General features: G+C 42.7%; 1 protein-coding gene across 1 annotated transcript in view; it reads left to right on the forward strand.

The window, feature by feature from the left end:
• The first annotated feature begins 744 nt into the window (after positions 1 to 744).
• gabrb1 (gamma-aminobutyric acid type A receptor subunit beta1) overlaps positions 745 to 16,057 on the forward strand; it is a 42,710-nt gene continuing 27,397 nt past the window's right edge. The window contains exons 1-4 of the mRNA XM_061886433.1: positions 745 to 1,128; positions 1,226 to 1,317; positions 1,386 to 1,453; positions 4,681 to 4,901. Coding sequence (XP_061742417.1) covers positions 1,046 to 1,128; positions 1,226 to 1,317; positions 1,386 to 1,453; positions 4,681 to 4,901 — 464 coding nt within the window. The 5' untranslated portion in view covers positions 745 to 1,045. The remainder of the gene's footprint in view (positions 1,129 to 1,225; positions 1,318 to 1,385; positions 1,454 to 4,680; positions 4,902 to 16,057) is intronic.

The following is a 16,057-nucleotide window of genomic DNA, read 5'->3' on the forward strand; positions in this document are numbered from 1 at the left end:
CACACACACACACACACACATATATCCATCCATCCATCCATTTTCTACCGCTTATTATATATATATATATATATATATATATATATATATATATATATATATATATATTCAAACAGTGTGAATGTTGTCTGTCTATCTGTGTTGGTCCTTCAATGAGGCGACTTGTCCAGGGTGTATCCCGCCTTCCGCCCGATTGTAGCTGAGATAGGCGCCAGCGCCCCCCGCGACCCCAAAAGGGAATAAACGGTAGAAAATGCATGGATGGATATTCAAAGACACAACTTTGTGTAATAGATGACTAAGCATTGTGTTTTTATTTTATTTTATTTTTTTACAAAGTTTAGCCTTTTTTATTACACTTTTGCTCTTTTTCTCACATTTACACTGTTTTTTTTTAAATAAATATTTGCTATTATGTAACTGTCACAGTATTTATCAGACGTGAGGTATATTTGTACAAAGTATCGGGTGAATCGCCGATACCAGCCTGATATTTACTCGGTATCAGATCGGGTGGAAAATGAGTGGTATCGTAACTACACGTTATACATAAAATAATATACAAGTCATTAATATCAGATATCCACCAACAAACCCAAATAGACCCTTAAATATTTTGTGTTAAGGCAACGTAAATAAAATAAACGTATTCCTTGATTTATATATAGAGTGGAAATATCGACAACGTCTCACCGTGCTCGTGTCGACTCACTGCTGGCACTTGGTATCGGCCCCGGTCGACGCGTGTGTCGATCGACCCGCCCCTGCTCGCCATTTCTTCAGCATCTTAAAAGTTGAGCGCGACGCTAAGACGTCGTCGACGCGAGCGGACCGTCGCCATACCTCGGCTGTGCCCCCGGGGGGAAGGCAGGGAAAGGCAGGGAAAGGCAGGGAGGCCGCCCGCGTCGTCCCGCTGCGCCAAGTGCGACTCCGGAGGGTGGAGCGACCCCCGCCGTCCTCCATGGCCACAGTGCTGGTTCTGCGCCAGTGTGCCGGTCGAACGACGCGCTGATCCGCGAGCATCTCAGGCGGCTGGTCGTTGGAGATGTGGACCCGCCTGGAGCGCGGGGGCCTGGGGGTCTGCTGCTCCTTGTCCGTCATGCTGACGCTGGTCAGCGGGGCGCAAAGGTAAGAAGACCCGGAAACAGGTCGGAGCTTTTATTTATTTTTTTTAATATAATTTTTTTTTTTTTTTTTTTTTTTAATAACTAATTACTCTTGTCAGCGCCAACGAGCCGAGCAATATGTCGTTCGTGAAGGCCACCGTGGACAAGCTGCTGAAAGGATACGACATTCGTCTGCGGCCTGATTTTGGAGGTGAGAGCGTCCTGGTCACGTGACGCTGCTGCGCGGGAATGCTTACTAATGGCGCTGTCGTCTCCCAGGTGCCCCGGTGGACGTGGGCATGCGCATTGACGTCTCCAGCATCGACATGGTGTCCGAGGTCAACATGGTGAGTTTGGCCTCCTTGCTGATGGCAATATTCCATCACGCCGACGTGAGCAGGGACACAAACGCTGCGGCGCCACGCAATCGGAAGGGAGAAATAATTCGCTTTTTCAGGGTTCCAAACAGGCAGCTGCGCTTTTTTGTATGGAATCTTGCCTCTGGTTCACCAGCATTCTGAAAGACATTTCTATAATGCATTCTAACTCCTTCCATCCATCCATTTTCTACCGCTTGTCCCTTTCGGGGTCGCGGGGGGTGCAGGGTGGGGTACACCCTGGACAAGTCACCACCTCATCACAGGGCCAACACAGATAGACAGAAAACATTCACACTCACATTCACACACTAGGGACCATTTTTAATAAACGTAAATAAAAGTGCACTTACAAAGCTCTATTCTGCCTATCAAACCCTTAAAAAACATCCTCCATTAGGGTTTTATATACATGATGTAAGTATATATGTCATGTATATATGTAATATATATGTAATGTAGAAACATTACCAATATACTTACATCATGTATAATAATGATGATGGTCATAATATGTAATATATACATGATGTAAGTATATAAGTAGTATCTAGTAACATTCATAATAACATGTAATATATACCTGATGTAAGTATATATGTAGTATCTAGTAACATTCATAATAACATGTAATATATACATGATGTAAGTATATATGTAATATCTAGTAACATTCATAATAACATGTAATATATACATGATATAAGTATATATTTAGTATCTAGTAAGATTCATAATAACATGCAATATATATATGATGTAAGTATATATATAACAGGGTTTCCCACACATTCATTTATTTGTGGCGGCCCACCACGAAAGAAATACGGCCTCCTATTCCGCTCAAAAAAGCAATGGGACTCTGTCTGTGAATGGAGCGTGTAGTTACAACTCCGGTGCAGTAGGTGGCGGTAGCCTACTATGCATTGTAACTCCGCCAATGTAATTATATTCCAACTCCGCGTTCTTCTTGGTCATCGCCGCCGCCAACCCCCGCCCATCCCCCCCGCGCCGCCCGACCATACCACTGACCTGTGGGAAATACTGCATAATCTAGTAAGATTCATAATAACATGCAATATATACATGATGTAAGTATATATGTCATGTAGTAACATTCATAATAACATGTAATATATACATGATGTAAGTATATATGTAGTATCTAGTAACATTCATAATAACATGTAATATATACATGATGTAAGAATATATATAATCTAGTAAAATTCATAATAACATGCAATATATACATGATGTAAGTATATATGTAGTATCTAGTAACATTCATAATAACATGCAATATATACATGATGTAAGTATATATGTCATGTAGTAACATTCATAATAACATGTAATATATACATGATGTAAGAATATATATAATCTAGTAACATTCATAATAACGTGATATATACATGATGTAAGTGTATATGTCATGTAGTAACATTCATAATAACATGTAATATATACATGATGTAAGTATATATGTAGTATCTAGAACATTCATAATAACATGTAATATATACATGATGTAAGAATATATATAATCTAGTAACATTCATAATAACGTGATATATACATGATGTAAGTGTATATGTCATGTAGTAACATTCATAATAACATGTAATATATACATGATGTAAGTATATATGTCATGTAGTAACATTCATAATAACATGTAATATATACATGATGTAAGTATATATGTAGTATCTAGTAACATTCATAATAACATGTGATATATACATGATGTAAGTGTATATGTCATGTAGTAACATTCATAATAACATGTAATATATACATGATGTAAGTGTATATGTCATGTAGTAACATTCATAATAACATGTAATATATACATGATGTAAGTATATATGTAGTATCTAGTAACATTCATAATAACATGTAATATATACATGATGTAAGTATATATGTAGTATCTAGTAACATTCAGAATAACATGTAATATATACATGATCTAAGTATATATGTAGTATCTAGTAACATTCATAATAACATGTGATATATACATGATGTAAGTGTATATGTCATGTAGTAACATTCATAATAACATGTAATATATACATGATGTAAGTATATATGTAGTATCTAGTAACATTCATAATAACATGTGATATATACATGATGTAAGTGTATATGTCATGTAGTAACATTCATAATAACATGTAATATATACATGATGTAAGTGTATATGTCATGTAGTAACATTCATAATAACATGTAATATATACATGATGTAAGTATATATGTAGTATCTAGTAACATTCATAATAACATGTAATATATACATGATGTAAGTATATATGTAGTATCTAGTAACATTCAGAATAACATGTAATATATACATGATCTAAGTATATATGTAGTATCTAGTAACATTCATAATAACATGTGATATATACATGATGTAAGTGTATATGTCATGTAGTAACATTCATAATAACATGTAATATATACATGATGTAAGTATATATGTAATGTTACAACATAACATATATACTTACATCATGTATATATTACAGTGTACATGGGTATTGTGGCCAAACATCTCAATTTCTGTTTCATCTGACATCACGTGGACAAAAATAAGACCTCTGGTCAGGTGAAACAAAAATGGAGCTGTTTGGAGGAGAAACTTGGAGGCCTTTAATCCCAGGAACACCATTTTTACCGTCAAGCATGGTGGTGGTAGTATTATGTTCTGGGCTTGTTTTGCTGCCAATGGAACTGCTGCTTTAAATGGGACAAGGAAAAAGGAGGATTAGCTCCAAATTGTTCAGGACAAACTAAAGTCATCTGTCTGGAGGTTGGGTCTTGGGCACAGTTGGGTGTTCCAACAGGACAATGACCCCAAACACACCTCAAAAGTGGTAAAGGAATGGCTAAATCAGGCTAGAATGAAGGTTTTAGAATGGCCTTCCCAAAGTCCTGACTTAAAGGTGTGGACAATGCTGAAGAAACAAGTCCATGTCAGAAAAGCAACACATTTAGCTGGACGGCACCAATTTTGTGGTCAGAAATTGAAGCAGAAGCTTCTGGATGGCTACCAAAAGCACCTTATTGCAGTGAAACTTGCCAAGTTACATGTAACCAAATATTATTGCTTATTATTATTAAAAAGCTTTTAACCCAGAGCACGTGCTAAACCAGTTTTTCTCCCGTGTTATTCTCCTCAGGACTACACCATCACCATGTACTTCCAACAGTCCTGGCGAGACAAGCGTCTGTCCTACACTGGCATTCCTCTCAACCTCACCCTGGACAACCGGGTGGCTGACCAGCTGTGGGTCCCTGACACATACTTTATCAATGACAAAAAGTCCTTTGTCCACGGAGTGACTGTGAAGAACCGAATGATCAGACTGCACCCTGATGGAACGGTGCTCTATGGTCTCAGGTAAGACCTGCTCGTCTTTGTGTTTTTTCAACACTCTTTGATATCTTCATACGAGTCCAATTTTGGTTTCATCTGACCACAGAACTTTCCTCCAGAAGGTTTTATCTTTGTCCATGTGATGTCAGATGAAACAAAAATGTAACTGTTTGGTGTGCTGCTGACATCGACTCAGGATGTTAGTTCGAAGACCTCCTTAATCCCACCTACACGTCTTCTTATGAGGAAGCAGTGTGTGGGGAATCTATTTTTGGGGATGAGGTTGCCGAGGTAGTTAAAAAGCTCCTCGGTGGCTTGGATAGGATCCGCCCAGAGTTCCTTAAGGCTCTGGATGCTGTGGGGCTGTCTTGGTTGACAGGACCCTGCATTGTTACGTGGACATCGGGACCTTGCCTCTGGATTGGCAGACCGGAGTAGTCTTTAAGAAGGGGAACCGGAGGGTTCACACTACTCAGCATTCTTGGTAAGGTCTATTCAGGTGTACTGGTGAGGAGACTATGCAGGATAGTCGAACCTCGGATTCAGAAGTAGTGCGGTTTTCGTCCGGGTTGTTGAACTGTGGACCAGCTCTATACTCCCAACAGGGTTATAGAGGGTGCATGGGAGTTTGCCCAACCAGTCTACATGTGCTTTCTGCACTTGGAGAAATCATTCGACCGTGTACCTCAGGAAGTTCTGTGGGAAGTGTTCAGAGAGTATGGGGTACTTGACCGCCTGATTGTGGCCGTTTGCGCACTGTATGATCAATGAAAGAGTTCGGTCTTCATTGCCGGCAGTTTCCAGTGAGGTTTGGACTCTGCCAGGGCTGCCCTTTGTCACCGATTCACTTTATAAGCAGGATAATTTCCAGGCGCACTCAGAGTGCCTTCTTAGGGTTGTGGATGAGATCCTGCCCTAAGGGGAGTGAGGGAAAAGTGAATTGTGAAATCGACAGGACAAAATGTGGGGCATCTGCAGTGATGCAGACCATGTATCAATCTGTCATGGTGAATTTGCTAAGTCGGAAGGCAAAGCTCTCAATCTCTGTCGATCAACATTCCTCTCCTCACCTATGGTTATGAGTTTTGGGTTGTGACCAAAAGGACAAACTCACAGGTAGCCTCCAACAAATAACAGGAGTTAAAACATTCCGGTCACAGATGCTCCTTTGTGTCATTTGTTTACAACTGAATGGAATGCTAACGTGGGTGATTCCGACTATTTAGGGTGGTCAGTGGTCGTTCTACCAAACAATACTTATGATAACTAGGGGGAAATTACACTTCCATGACTGTCATTGGCATTGACAGTCGGATTGCTTGTTTGCACTTGTTTTTCTCATTTTAGGGCGAAACAATCCTTGCCCAAGCACACCCTCTTGGTGTTGGAGCATAAATATTTGGGGTTTAGATCTGACCAATCTAAATCTCTGAGGATGAAGTGAAGAAGCCTACTTGGATGGGAGGCACGTCTTCTAAGACAAACAAACATTCCAGTTGCGATCAATTAATTGCCCTGAGATTATTCCTCTGTTATAAAAATATGAGTATCGATCCAATACCAAGTAGTTATAGGGACAGTATTGCTTGGATTTTAATGATGTCAAGTCCGGCTCATGTCCGCCTCATTGAATATTCGTGGTGGTCGAGCAGCGTCGGTCCTCAAAGGGTGCATTTAGCCTTTCTCAAAGTAAACTGCTCCAATGTTTGCTTTGTTTTCAGCTGTAAGAACCGTTCAAATCACAAAAAGCATACACTTTTCTTTATAGTTCCTTTACAGACAATCAAAAAAGACGGAAGTGTGCAAGATTTTACGAAAGGCGACAACAAAAGTGGCACACACTCAAGTCCAAGGGAGCAGAGTCAAACAAGGCACAGGTGTGCAGTGACCACTTTGTTAAAAGTTTGTTTGATATATTTTTTAATATACTTTACTTGTTTAGTATTTCCCAACAGAGTCATATCTTGATAGCATGTGCATTTGAATTTTTAACAAACAGAAATCAGAAAATGAGAGTCAATAATACTTTGTCAGGAGAGGTTCTTCTACATCTCCCCTCTTGCGCATTAAATTTTTCATTTGTTTACGACATCCGCCTATGCCTGTCCAACCTCTACATTGGAGGGCTTGCATATATACAAGAGTGCAAGCTGTGCCTGAAAAGGGGAATTTTGGATTACAATCTGAGTATCTGCCCAAAGGCTTTGGAGGACTTGCGTTACCTCTGGCGACACGACCAGGTTCTGAGGTCTTTGGCGGCTACAATCTGCACAGCCGTCCACAACAGTGAGCCCCAGGCTGGCCGCAAGAAAGCAATTATTTTTATCAAAGTGTGTGTGAAGGCTCAACGACAGACCGGGCTCTATTACTACCACTCTTGATGAGAAGCTCCGAGTAGATCTAAAAAGTAGTTCAATATTCCAGTTGACATCGCCACCACATCACGCCACCCGGACATAGTATTAACATCACAGTCAACCAAGCAGGTGGTTTAGCTTGAGTTGACCGTCGGTTAGAAGGAACAGATTGAAGAGGCAAACAATATCAAAAGATGCAGCGCTCATTGCCGAATGCTACTGCAATGACTGGGTAGCCTGGTGTGAGCCGATCAAAGATGGGTGTTGAGGCTTGGCGACAGCTCATTTCAACACTCTTTAAAGCTTCTTGGCTTGAAAACGACTGCAGCCTAAAAGAGCCACAAAGGACATCCTGGAGGCCGCAGAAAAAGGCCTCACGGTTGCTGTGGATCCGTCGGGGGATCCGTGGCACACGAGGACACAAGCCGGGCACTGATCACTCCTGGCCGACTGCCACATACATTCAAACTTCAGTTTTTGGCAAGGAACACCAACCAGTTCACTTGGTGTGGCTATAATGATAATCAAAGACAGGAGACAATATTACCACCAGTGCTAAAACATAATCTGATGCAGCACTTGTGGCAGAAAGGCACAGGTATTTCCTAGCCAGTTTAGAGAGCAGTTGGTAGAGTCTCTGTGATGGTTTTCACTATCAGTGGGTTAGCTTCAGTGTCAAGTGTCCCTGGAGATAGGCTTGAAGCTCAAAAACTATGGCCTGGTCTGAATCAGGAGCAGATTGGCCTGGAGTTGCGTCTTCTGTAGTTTCAAAGAAGCTGCCCTAGCCCCTCTTCTTCTTCTGTGCCCTACCAACAGCAGCATCAGTTGGCAACTGGCTTTGAGGCTGGAGGCTGACCCAGTAGGGTTCCTCCACTTGGAAATGGGGAAATATATTAAAGATGCTATGAATCCATCCATCCATCCATCTTCTTCCGCTTATACGAGGTCGGGTCGAGGGGGCAGCAGCCTAAGCATGCAAGCCCAGACTTCCCTCACCCCAGCCATTTCGTCTGGCACCTCCCGGGGGATCCCGAGGTGTTCCCAGGCCAGCTGGGAGACATAGTCTTCCCAACGTGTCCTGGGTCTTCCCCGTGGCCTCCTACCGGTCGGACGTGCCCGAAACATCTTCCAAGGGAGGCATTCGGGTGGCTTCCTCACCATATGCTCGAACCGCCTCATCTTACTCCTCTCGATGTGGAGGAGCAGCGGCTTTACTTTGAGCTACTTTGACAGAGCTTCTCACCCTATCTCTAAGGGAGAGACCCTCCACCCGGCGGAGGAAGCTCATTTCGGCCGCTTGTACCCGTGATCTTGTCCTTTCGATCATAATCCAAAGTTCATGACCATAGGTGACGATGGGAACGTAGATCGACCGGTAAATTAAGAGCTTTGCATTCCGATTTAGCTCCTTCTTTAACACAACGGATCGATACAGCGTCCACATTACTAAAGACGCCGCACCGATCTGCCTGTCAACCTCACCATCCACTCTTCCCTCACTCCTGAACAATACTCCGAGGTCTTTGATCTTCTCCACTTGGGGCAAGATCTCCTCCCCAACCCGGAGATGGCACACCACCTTTTTCCGGGCGAGAACCATGGACTCGGACTTGGAGGTGCTGATTCCTATTTCAGTCGCTTCACACTCGGCTGCGAACAGATCCATTGAGAGCTGAAGATCTTGGCCAGATGAAGCCATCAGGACCACATCATCTGCAAAAAGCAGATACTTAATCCTGCAGCCACCAAACCAGATCCCCTCAATGGCCTGACTGCGGCTAGAAGGTCTGTCCATAAAAGTTATGAACAAAATGGGTGACAAAGGACAGCCTTGGCTAAGTCCAACTCTCACTAGAAACGTGTCTGACTTACTGCCGGCAATGCGAACCAAGCTCTGACACTGATCATACAGGGAGCGGACCGCCACAATCAGACAATCCCACACCCCTTACTCTCTGAGCACTCTCCACGGTCCAATGCCTTCTCCAAGTCCACAAATAACATGTAGACTGGTTGGGCAAACTCCCATGCACCCTCAAGGACCCTGCCCAGAGTATAGAGCTGTCCCACAGTACCACGACCAGGACGAAAACCACACTGTTCCTCCTGAATCCGAGGTTAGACTATCCGACGTAGCTATGAATTTCATATTTAGTCTGACTGAATGGTAGTTACACATGACTTGTATTATGCTACCTATTAAGTTTAGTTGCCTTATGTTACATTTAGTTTAGTCAGATAGGTCATTTTACAACAAACTTCAGTTAAATACTACTGCTGAGATAAGGATCATAACATATAACATTATTATTATTATTATCAGTAGTAGTAGTTTTTTTGTGCCAGTCTTTATTTCAGATGTCAGTCATGTTTCAATTTACGCTTGATTCCTTTCAGCCCCATGTTTCAGCCTAATTCTTGGGTGGAGGGCAGATGCTATGCCATGGAGCTGTTGTGTTGTTGAGTCATCGTGAGGGATGCACCCAAATGAAAATGATTGACTGAACTCAAAAACTGGACATGAAAAAACCAAGGCCAAAACGGAAACAACTAATTATTAATACTACTATATTGATGTCTTTGACTGTTAACTAACTTAAAATCAAAGGATTGCAATTTAAAAAAAATGATATGTATCCTTAAAAAAATATTGATGAAATAATGAAAATATGTATTTCGAGTATTTCCTTGAATTGCCGCCGGGGCGCTAATTCATTCAAAACCTCTTCTCTTGCTGGCGCTTACCAAAGGCATGCGGTAAAAGCAAGCATGCACTTATAAATTTGAGTGTGATGTAAGGATACCATCATGAAAAGCACATTTAATAAAAAAACGTTATTATGGTCTTACTTTTACTTATAAATGAAGTCCATGCGCAGCTCCTTCTGATCAAAAGCATCGATAACTTGTTTATGGAAGTCTTCCTTATCTTTCTTCAGTTTTAAAAGTCTCTCTGTCTCGATGGAGATCTTCCTTTATTACCTCCTGCTTCCATTGAAAGTCCAGTTTAGAAAACTGTTTTATTTTAGATATGTAATCCTCCATGTTAAAAGTGCAAGCGAGAGGAAAAAATAAAGGATCGCTGCTCACTCTTGCTGCTTGTTGTCACTTCTTCTGCAGCCGAGTAGTCGCAAGAAGGATCACTAGCGCCCTCTACCACCAGGAGGCGGGAGTCATTTAATGACTCATATTTGACGCACGCAGCTACGGTATATTAATAAAACATAGCTGCTTCCTGTTCTTTTTAGCATATTCAATAGCTTGGCCTTAAATCCTACTGAATAGCTCTTAATCTTCTTCCCTTTATGCGATTTCAAATGATTGAAATCAGCCTCCTCCATTTTGAAAATGATGACAGGTGAAGTGTCACTCGTGACGTGACGAGTTTGACCCGGTGGAAATTCTAGGCATATGCTAATTATTTTGTGAAACGAGTTTGACCCGGCGTTAATCCTGAGCTGGCGGTAATGCTAAGCATGCGCTAATTATTTTGCGAAACGAGTTTGACCCGGCAGTAATTCTAGGCAGGCGCATACTATATACCCGGCGGCAATTCAAGGAAATATGGTACTAATGTTCTAACAATAAGAAATAAAAACTGCCCTTTTATCTTAACATCGCATGTTTTGGAGATCCGTGTGTCTATCTGTAAAATATTGATACATGGTTGCTTCCACTCCAGACAATTGTGTGCTTCTTACTTTCATCATAACAACATCCTGTTCCAACAGTGATAAAAGTATTTTGGCCGAAAGCCAAAAATGCAATTTTGTATACAACTCTCAGACGAAATCTTTCGGTGGCCGAACATTTCAATGCATCATTCGTTATATTTATCTTTGAGGTAATCTGTGATTCTCTGCTTGATGCTTTTACTGTGGCTAGTCCGTGTTGTCGTCTTGTACGGCTAATATGGATGTGTGAAAGGGCAGGAGTACACTCACTCTTGCTCCACGGAGGGAGTTTTTGTCAACCCACAAGGAGGACTACGTGATTTGCTGATGGCCTCTGGTACCATAATGTCTTGCCATGAAAGGGGGAGACGTCTGGTTTTAGAGTTATTGGAGCGATGGCCTCCTGCTGCTCAAGAACCCCGCTGACCGTAGCTTCTCCGGATCCCCATTTTGTCCCAGAGAGTGGCCATGCCAGCAACCTGAGGTTTCCTGGTTCGATCTCCACCTTCCACCAAGCTTTGATTGATTGATTGAAACTGTTATTAGTAGATTGCACAGTACAGTACATATTCCGTACAATTGACCACTTAATAGTAACACCCCAATAAGTTATTCAACTTGTTTAAGTCAGGCTCCATGTTAATCAATTCATGGTAAGCTAGTCACATCCATTGTGTCCTTGAGCAAGACACTTCACCCTTGCTCCTGGTAAGCTCCTTGCATGGCAGCTCCCGCCATCAGTGTGTGAATGTGTGTGTGAATGGGTAAATTTGGAAGTAGTGTCAAAGCGCTTTGAGTACCTTGAAGGTAGAAAAGCGCCAAAGAAGTATAACCCATAACCCATAGGCTCCAGCAACCTCAAAAGAGACAAGCGGTAGAAAATGGATGAATGGGATGTACTGTAGTATATATCAATCTTATCAATCAATCAATGTTTACTTATATAGCCCTAAATCACTAGTGTCTCAAAGGGCTGCTCAAACCACAACACAAACCACTACCACATCCTCGGTAGGAAAACTCACACCCAGTGGGACGTCGGTGACAATGATGACTATGAGAACCTTGGAGAGGAGGAAAGCAATGGATGTCGAGCGGGTCTAACATGATACTGTGAAAGTGCAATCCATAATGGATCCAACACAGCCGCGAGAGTCCAGTTCAAAGTGGATCCAACACAGCAGCGAGAGTCCCGTTCACAGCGGAGCCAGCAGGAAACCATCCCAAGCGGAGGCGGATCAGCAGCGCAGAGATGTCCCCAGCCGATACACAGGCGAGCAGTACATGGCCACCGGATCGGACCGGACCCCCTCCACAAGGGAGAGTGGGACATAGAAGAAAAAGAAAAGAAACGGCAGATCAACTGGTCTAAAAAGGGAGTCTATTTAAAGGCTAGAGTATACAAATGAGTTTTAAGGTGAGACTTAAATGCTTCTACTGAGGTGGCATCTCCAACTGTTACCGGGAGGGCATTCCAGAGTACTGGAGGCCGAAATGAAAACGCTCTATAGCCCGCAGACTTTTTTTGGGCTTTGGGAATCACTAATAAGCCGGAGTCCTTTGAATGCAGATTTCTTGCCGGGACATATGGTACAATACAATCGGCAAGATAGGATGGAGCTAGACCGTGTAGTATTTTATACGTAGTCCGAAGTCACATTGTTATGGGAGACACACTGCATCCTATCAGTAAGATAAGAGTTAAACCAAGACAGGGCTAAGTCTGACATACCAATTCGTGTTTTGATACGTTCTAATAAAATATTATGATCGACAGTATCGAAAGCAGCGCTAAGATCGAGGAGCAACAACATAGATGACGAATCAGAATCCATCGTTAGCAATAGATCATTAGTCATTTTTGCGAGGGCTGTCTCCGTGGAGTGATTTGCCCTGAAACCGGATTGAAAGGTTTCACATAGATTGTTAGACGCTAAGTGTTCATTTAACTGCTCCGCAACAATTTTTTCGAGGATTTTTGAAATAAAGGGAAGGTGAGACACCGTACCTCAAGTATAGTCGTGCGCCATTTGCGTTCCAGCTTTCTACATAAAGAAAAGAAACGGCAGATAGGTCTTTTTACTTTATTTCCATTTACTCTTCCAACTTTTCACATTTGAAATATCAAATAGTGTCCGCCCTGAGATGGGTAGGTTGTGAGTTGCAACCCCGGCTGAGTCATACCAAAGACTATAAAAACGGGAGCCATTACCTCCCTGCTTGGCACTCAGCATCAAGGGATGGAATTGGGGGTTATATCATGAAAAATTATTCCTGAGCGTGGCCACTGCTGCTGACCACTGCTCCCCTCACCTCCCAGGCGGTGATCGAGGGTAATGGGTGAAATAAAGAGAATAATTTCGCCACACCGAGTGTGTGTGTGACTATCATTGCTACTTTAACTTTAAAATATTTGGGTTAATTTCAGTTGTACTAAAGTTATAATATTAACATGTAAGCCTAGCCTTACTTTAGTTAAAGTTTGATACTTAGTGGTTTTTTACGACCAAGTATCCCAACCCGGGATCAGGACAGTTCTCAGCCATGACTAAGTGGAGTCTGTGCCCAAAGCACCGCAGCCTTGCAGAGAATTCAGCTGCTGGCTTGACATGTGAAGCTTTGTCAGCTGTTAAACCCGCGAGGGTCTCCTCCTTCAAATCCCATGCAGCCCATAGCTTTCTTCAAACCGTGAGCAATTCCCTGTGTGGTCATCCGGGAAAGATGCTGCTGGAAGACAAGCCTGCATGCACTGCAAAGTGAGGAGTGAGCACTGGCCCATATTTCACATCTGCTGAAACGTTCACGTGATGGCAACTGGCAGCGCTTGTTCAAAGTATTAAAACATGTTTGGAACCTTGGCTTGCTTACGGTACTGATGGTCCTGAGCTGGCATGAAAGTCAGCGCCGCTATGATCTCTCCATGTCTCCATATGCAGTAGTAGAGCAGGGGTGTCAAACTCAAATAGAGAGGGGGCCAACATGTAAAACTGAACAAAGCCGCGGGCCAAGGTTGAACAAATGAACCTTTTAATAGCGACCCTAACAAGTTTTGCATTGAATATTGAACAAGCAAGGCTTATATAACTTTATAGTGACATGCAAAATCCAGTTTCAAATACAAACCCCGTTTCCATATGAGGTGGGAAATTGTGTTAGATGTAAATATAAACAGAATACAATGATTTGCAAATCCTTTTCAAGCCATATTCAGTTGAATATGCTACAAAGACAACATATTTGATGTTCAAACTCATAAACATTTTTTTTGTGTGCAAATAATCATTAACTTTAGAATTTGATGCCAGCAACACATGACAAAGAAGTTGGGAAAGGTGGCAATAAATACTGATAAAGTTGAGGAATGCTCATCAAACACTTATTTGGAACATCGAACAGGTGTGCAGGCTAATTGGGAACAGGTGGGTGCCATGATTTGGGGCGGCATGGCGCAGTGGGTAGAGCGGACGTGCCAGAAACCTGAGGGTTGCAGGTTCGCTTCCCACCTATTGACATCCAAAAAAGCGCTGCCGTTGTGTCCTTGGGCAGGACACTTCACCCTTTTCCCCAGTGCCGCTCACACTAGTGAATGAATGATGAATGAATGATTGGTGGTGGTCGAAGGGGCCGTAGGCGCAAACTGGCAGCCACGCCTCCGTCAGTCTACCCCAGGGCAGCTGTGGCTACAGATGTAGCTCACCACCACCAGGTGTGAATAAATGATGGGTTCCAACTTCTCTGTGAGCGCTTTGAGTATCTAATAATAGAAAAGCGCGATATAAATCTAATCCATTATTATTATTATTATTATGATTGGGTATAAAAACAGCTTCCCAAAAAATGCTCAGTCTTTCACAAGAAAGGATGGGGCGAGGTACACCCCTTTGTCCACAACTGCGTGAGCAAATAGTCAAACAGTTTAAGAACAACGTTTCTCAAAGTGCAATTGCAAGAAATTTAGGGATTTCAACATCTACGCTCCATAATATCATCAAAAGGTTCAGAGAATCTGGAGAAATCACTCCACGTAAGCGGCATGGCCGGAAACCAACATTGAATGACCGTGACCTTCCATCCCTCAGACGGCACTGTATCAAAAACCCACATCAATCTCTAAAGGATATCACCACATGTGCTCAGGAACACTTCAGAAAACCACTGTCACTAAATACAGTTTGTCGCTACATCTGTAAGTGCAAGTTAAAGCTCTACTATGCAAGGCCTAAGCCATTTATCAACAACATCCAGAAACGCCGCCGGCTTCTCTGGGCCCAAGACCATCTAAGATGGACGGATGCAAAATGGAAAAGTGTTCTGTGGTCTGACGAGTCCACATTTCAAATAGTTTTTGGAAATATTCAACATCGTGTCATCCGGACCAAAGGGGAAGTGAACCATCCAGACTGGGGTGTCTAATATAGCTGGTAAGAGTCAATAAACCTTAAAGGCACTGCCTGTGCATGCTGGCCCAGTCACATAATATCTATGGCTTTTCACACACACAAGTGAATGCAAGGCATACTTGGTCAACAGCCATACAGAACATACTGAGGGTGGCCGTATAAGAAACTTTAACACTGATACAAATATGTGCCACACTGTGAACCCACACCAAACAAGAATGACAAACACAATTCGGGAGAACATCCGCACCGTAACAAAACATAAACACGACAGAACAAATACCCAGAACTCCTTGCAGCACTAACTCTTCCGGGACACTACAATATTTTATTTTCTTGCGTCCCAGACTCTGCATCCACTGGACCCCAGGTGAATTGAGTTTGAGACCCCTGCTTTACAGAGAGTAAATAGGACAATGAAAAAGAAGGATTACCTCCAAATTCTTCAGGACAAGCTAAAATCATTTCACCAGGTGCATGTCTTTGGAGGTGGGAGGAGCCTATCCCCAGGTGCATGTCTTTGGAGGTGGGAGGAGCCTATCCCCAGGTGCATGTCTTTGGAGGTGGGAGGAGCCTATCCCCAGGTGCATGTCTTTGGAGGTGGGAGGAGCCTATCCCCAGGTGCATGTCTTTGGCAGTGGGAGCAACCCGGAGTACCCGGAGGGAACGCACACAGTCACGGGAACTCAGGACTACTCAGGACCTTCGTATTGTGAGGCACATGCACTAACCCCTGGTCCTCCGTGCTG

Source organism: Nerophis ophidion, linkage group LG24 (assembly GCF_033978795.1).
Source record: "Nerophis ophidion isolate RoL-2023_Sa linkage group LG24, RoL_Noph_v1.0, whole genome shotgun sequence".
NCBI classification, from domain to species: domain Eukaryota; kingdom Metazoa; phylum Chordata; class Actinopteri; order Syngnathiformes; family Syngnathidae; genus Nerophis; species Nerophis ophidion.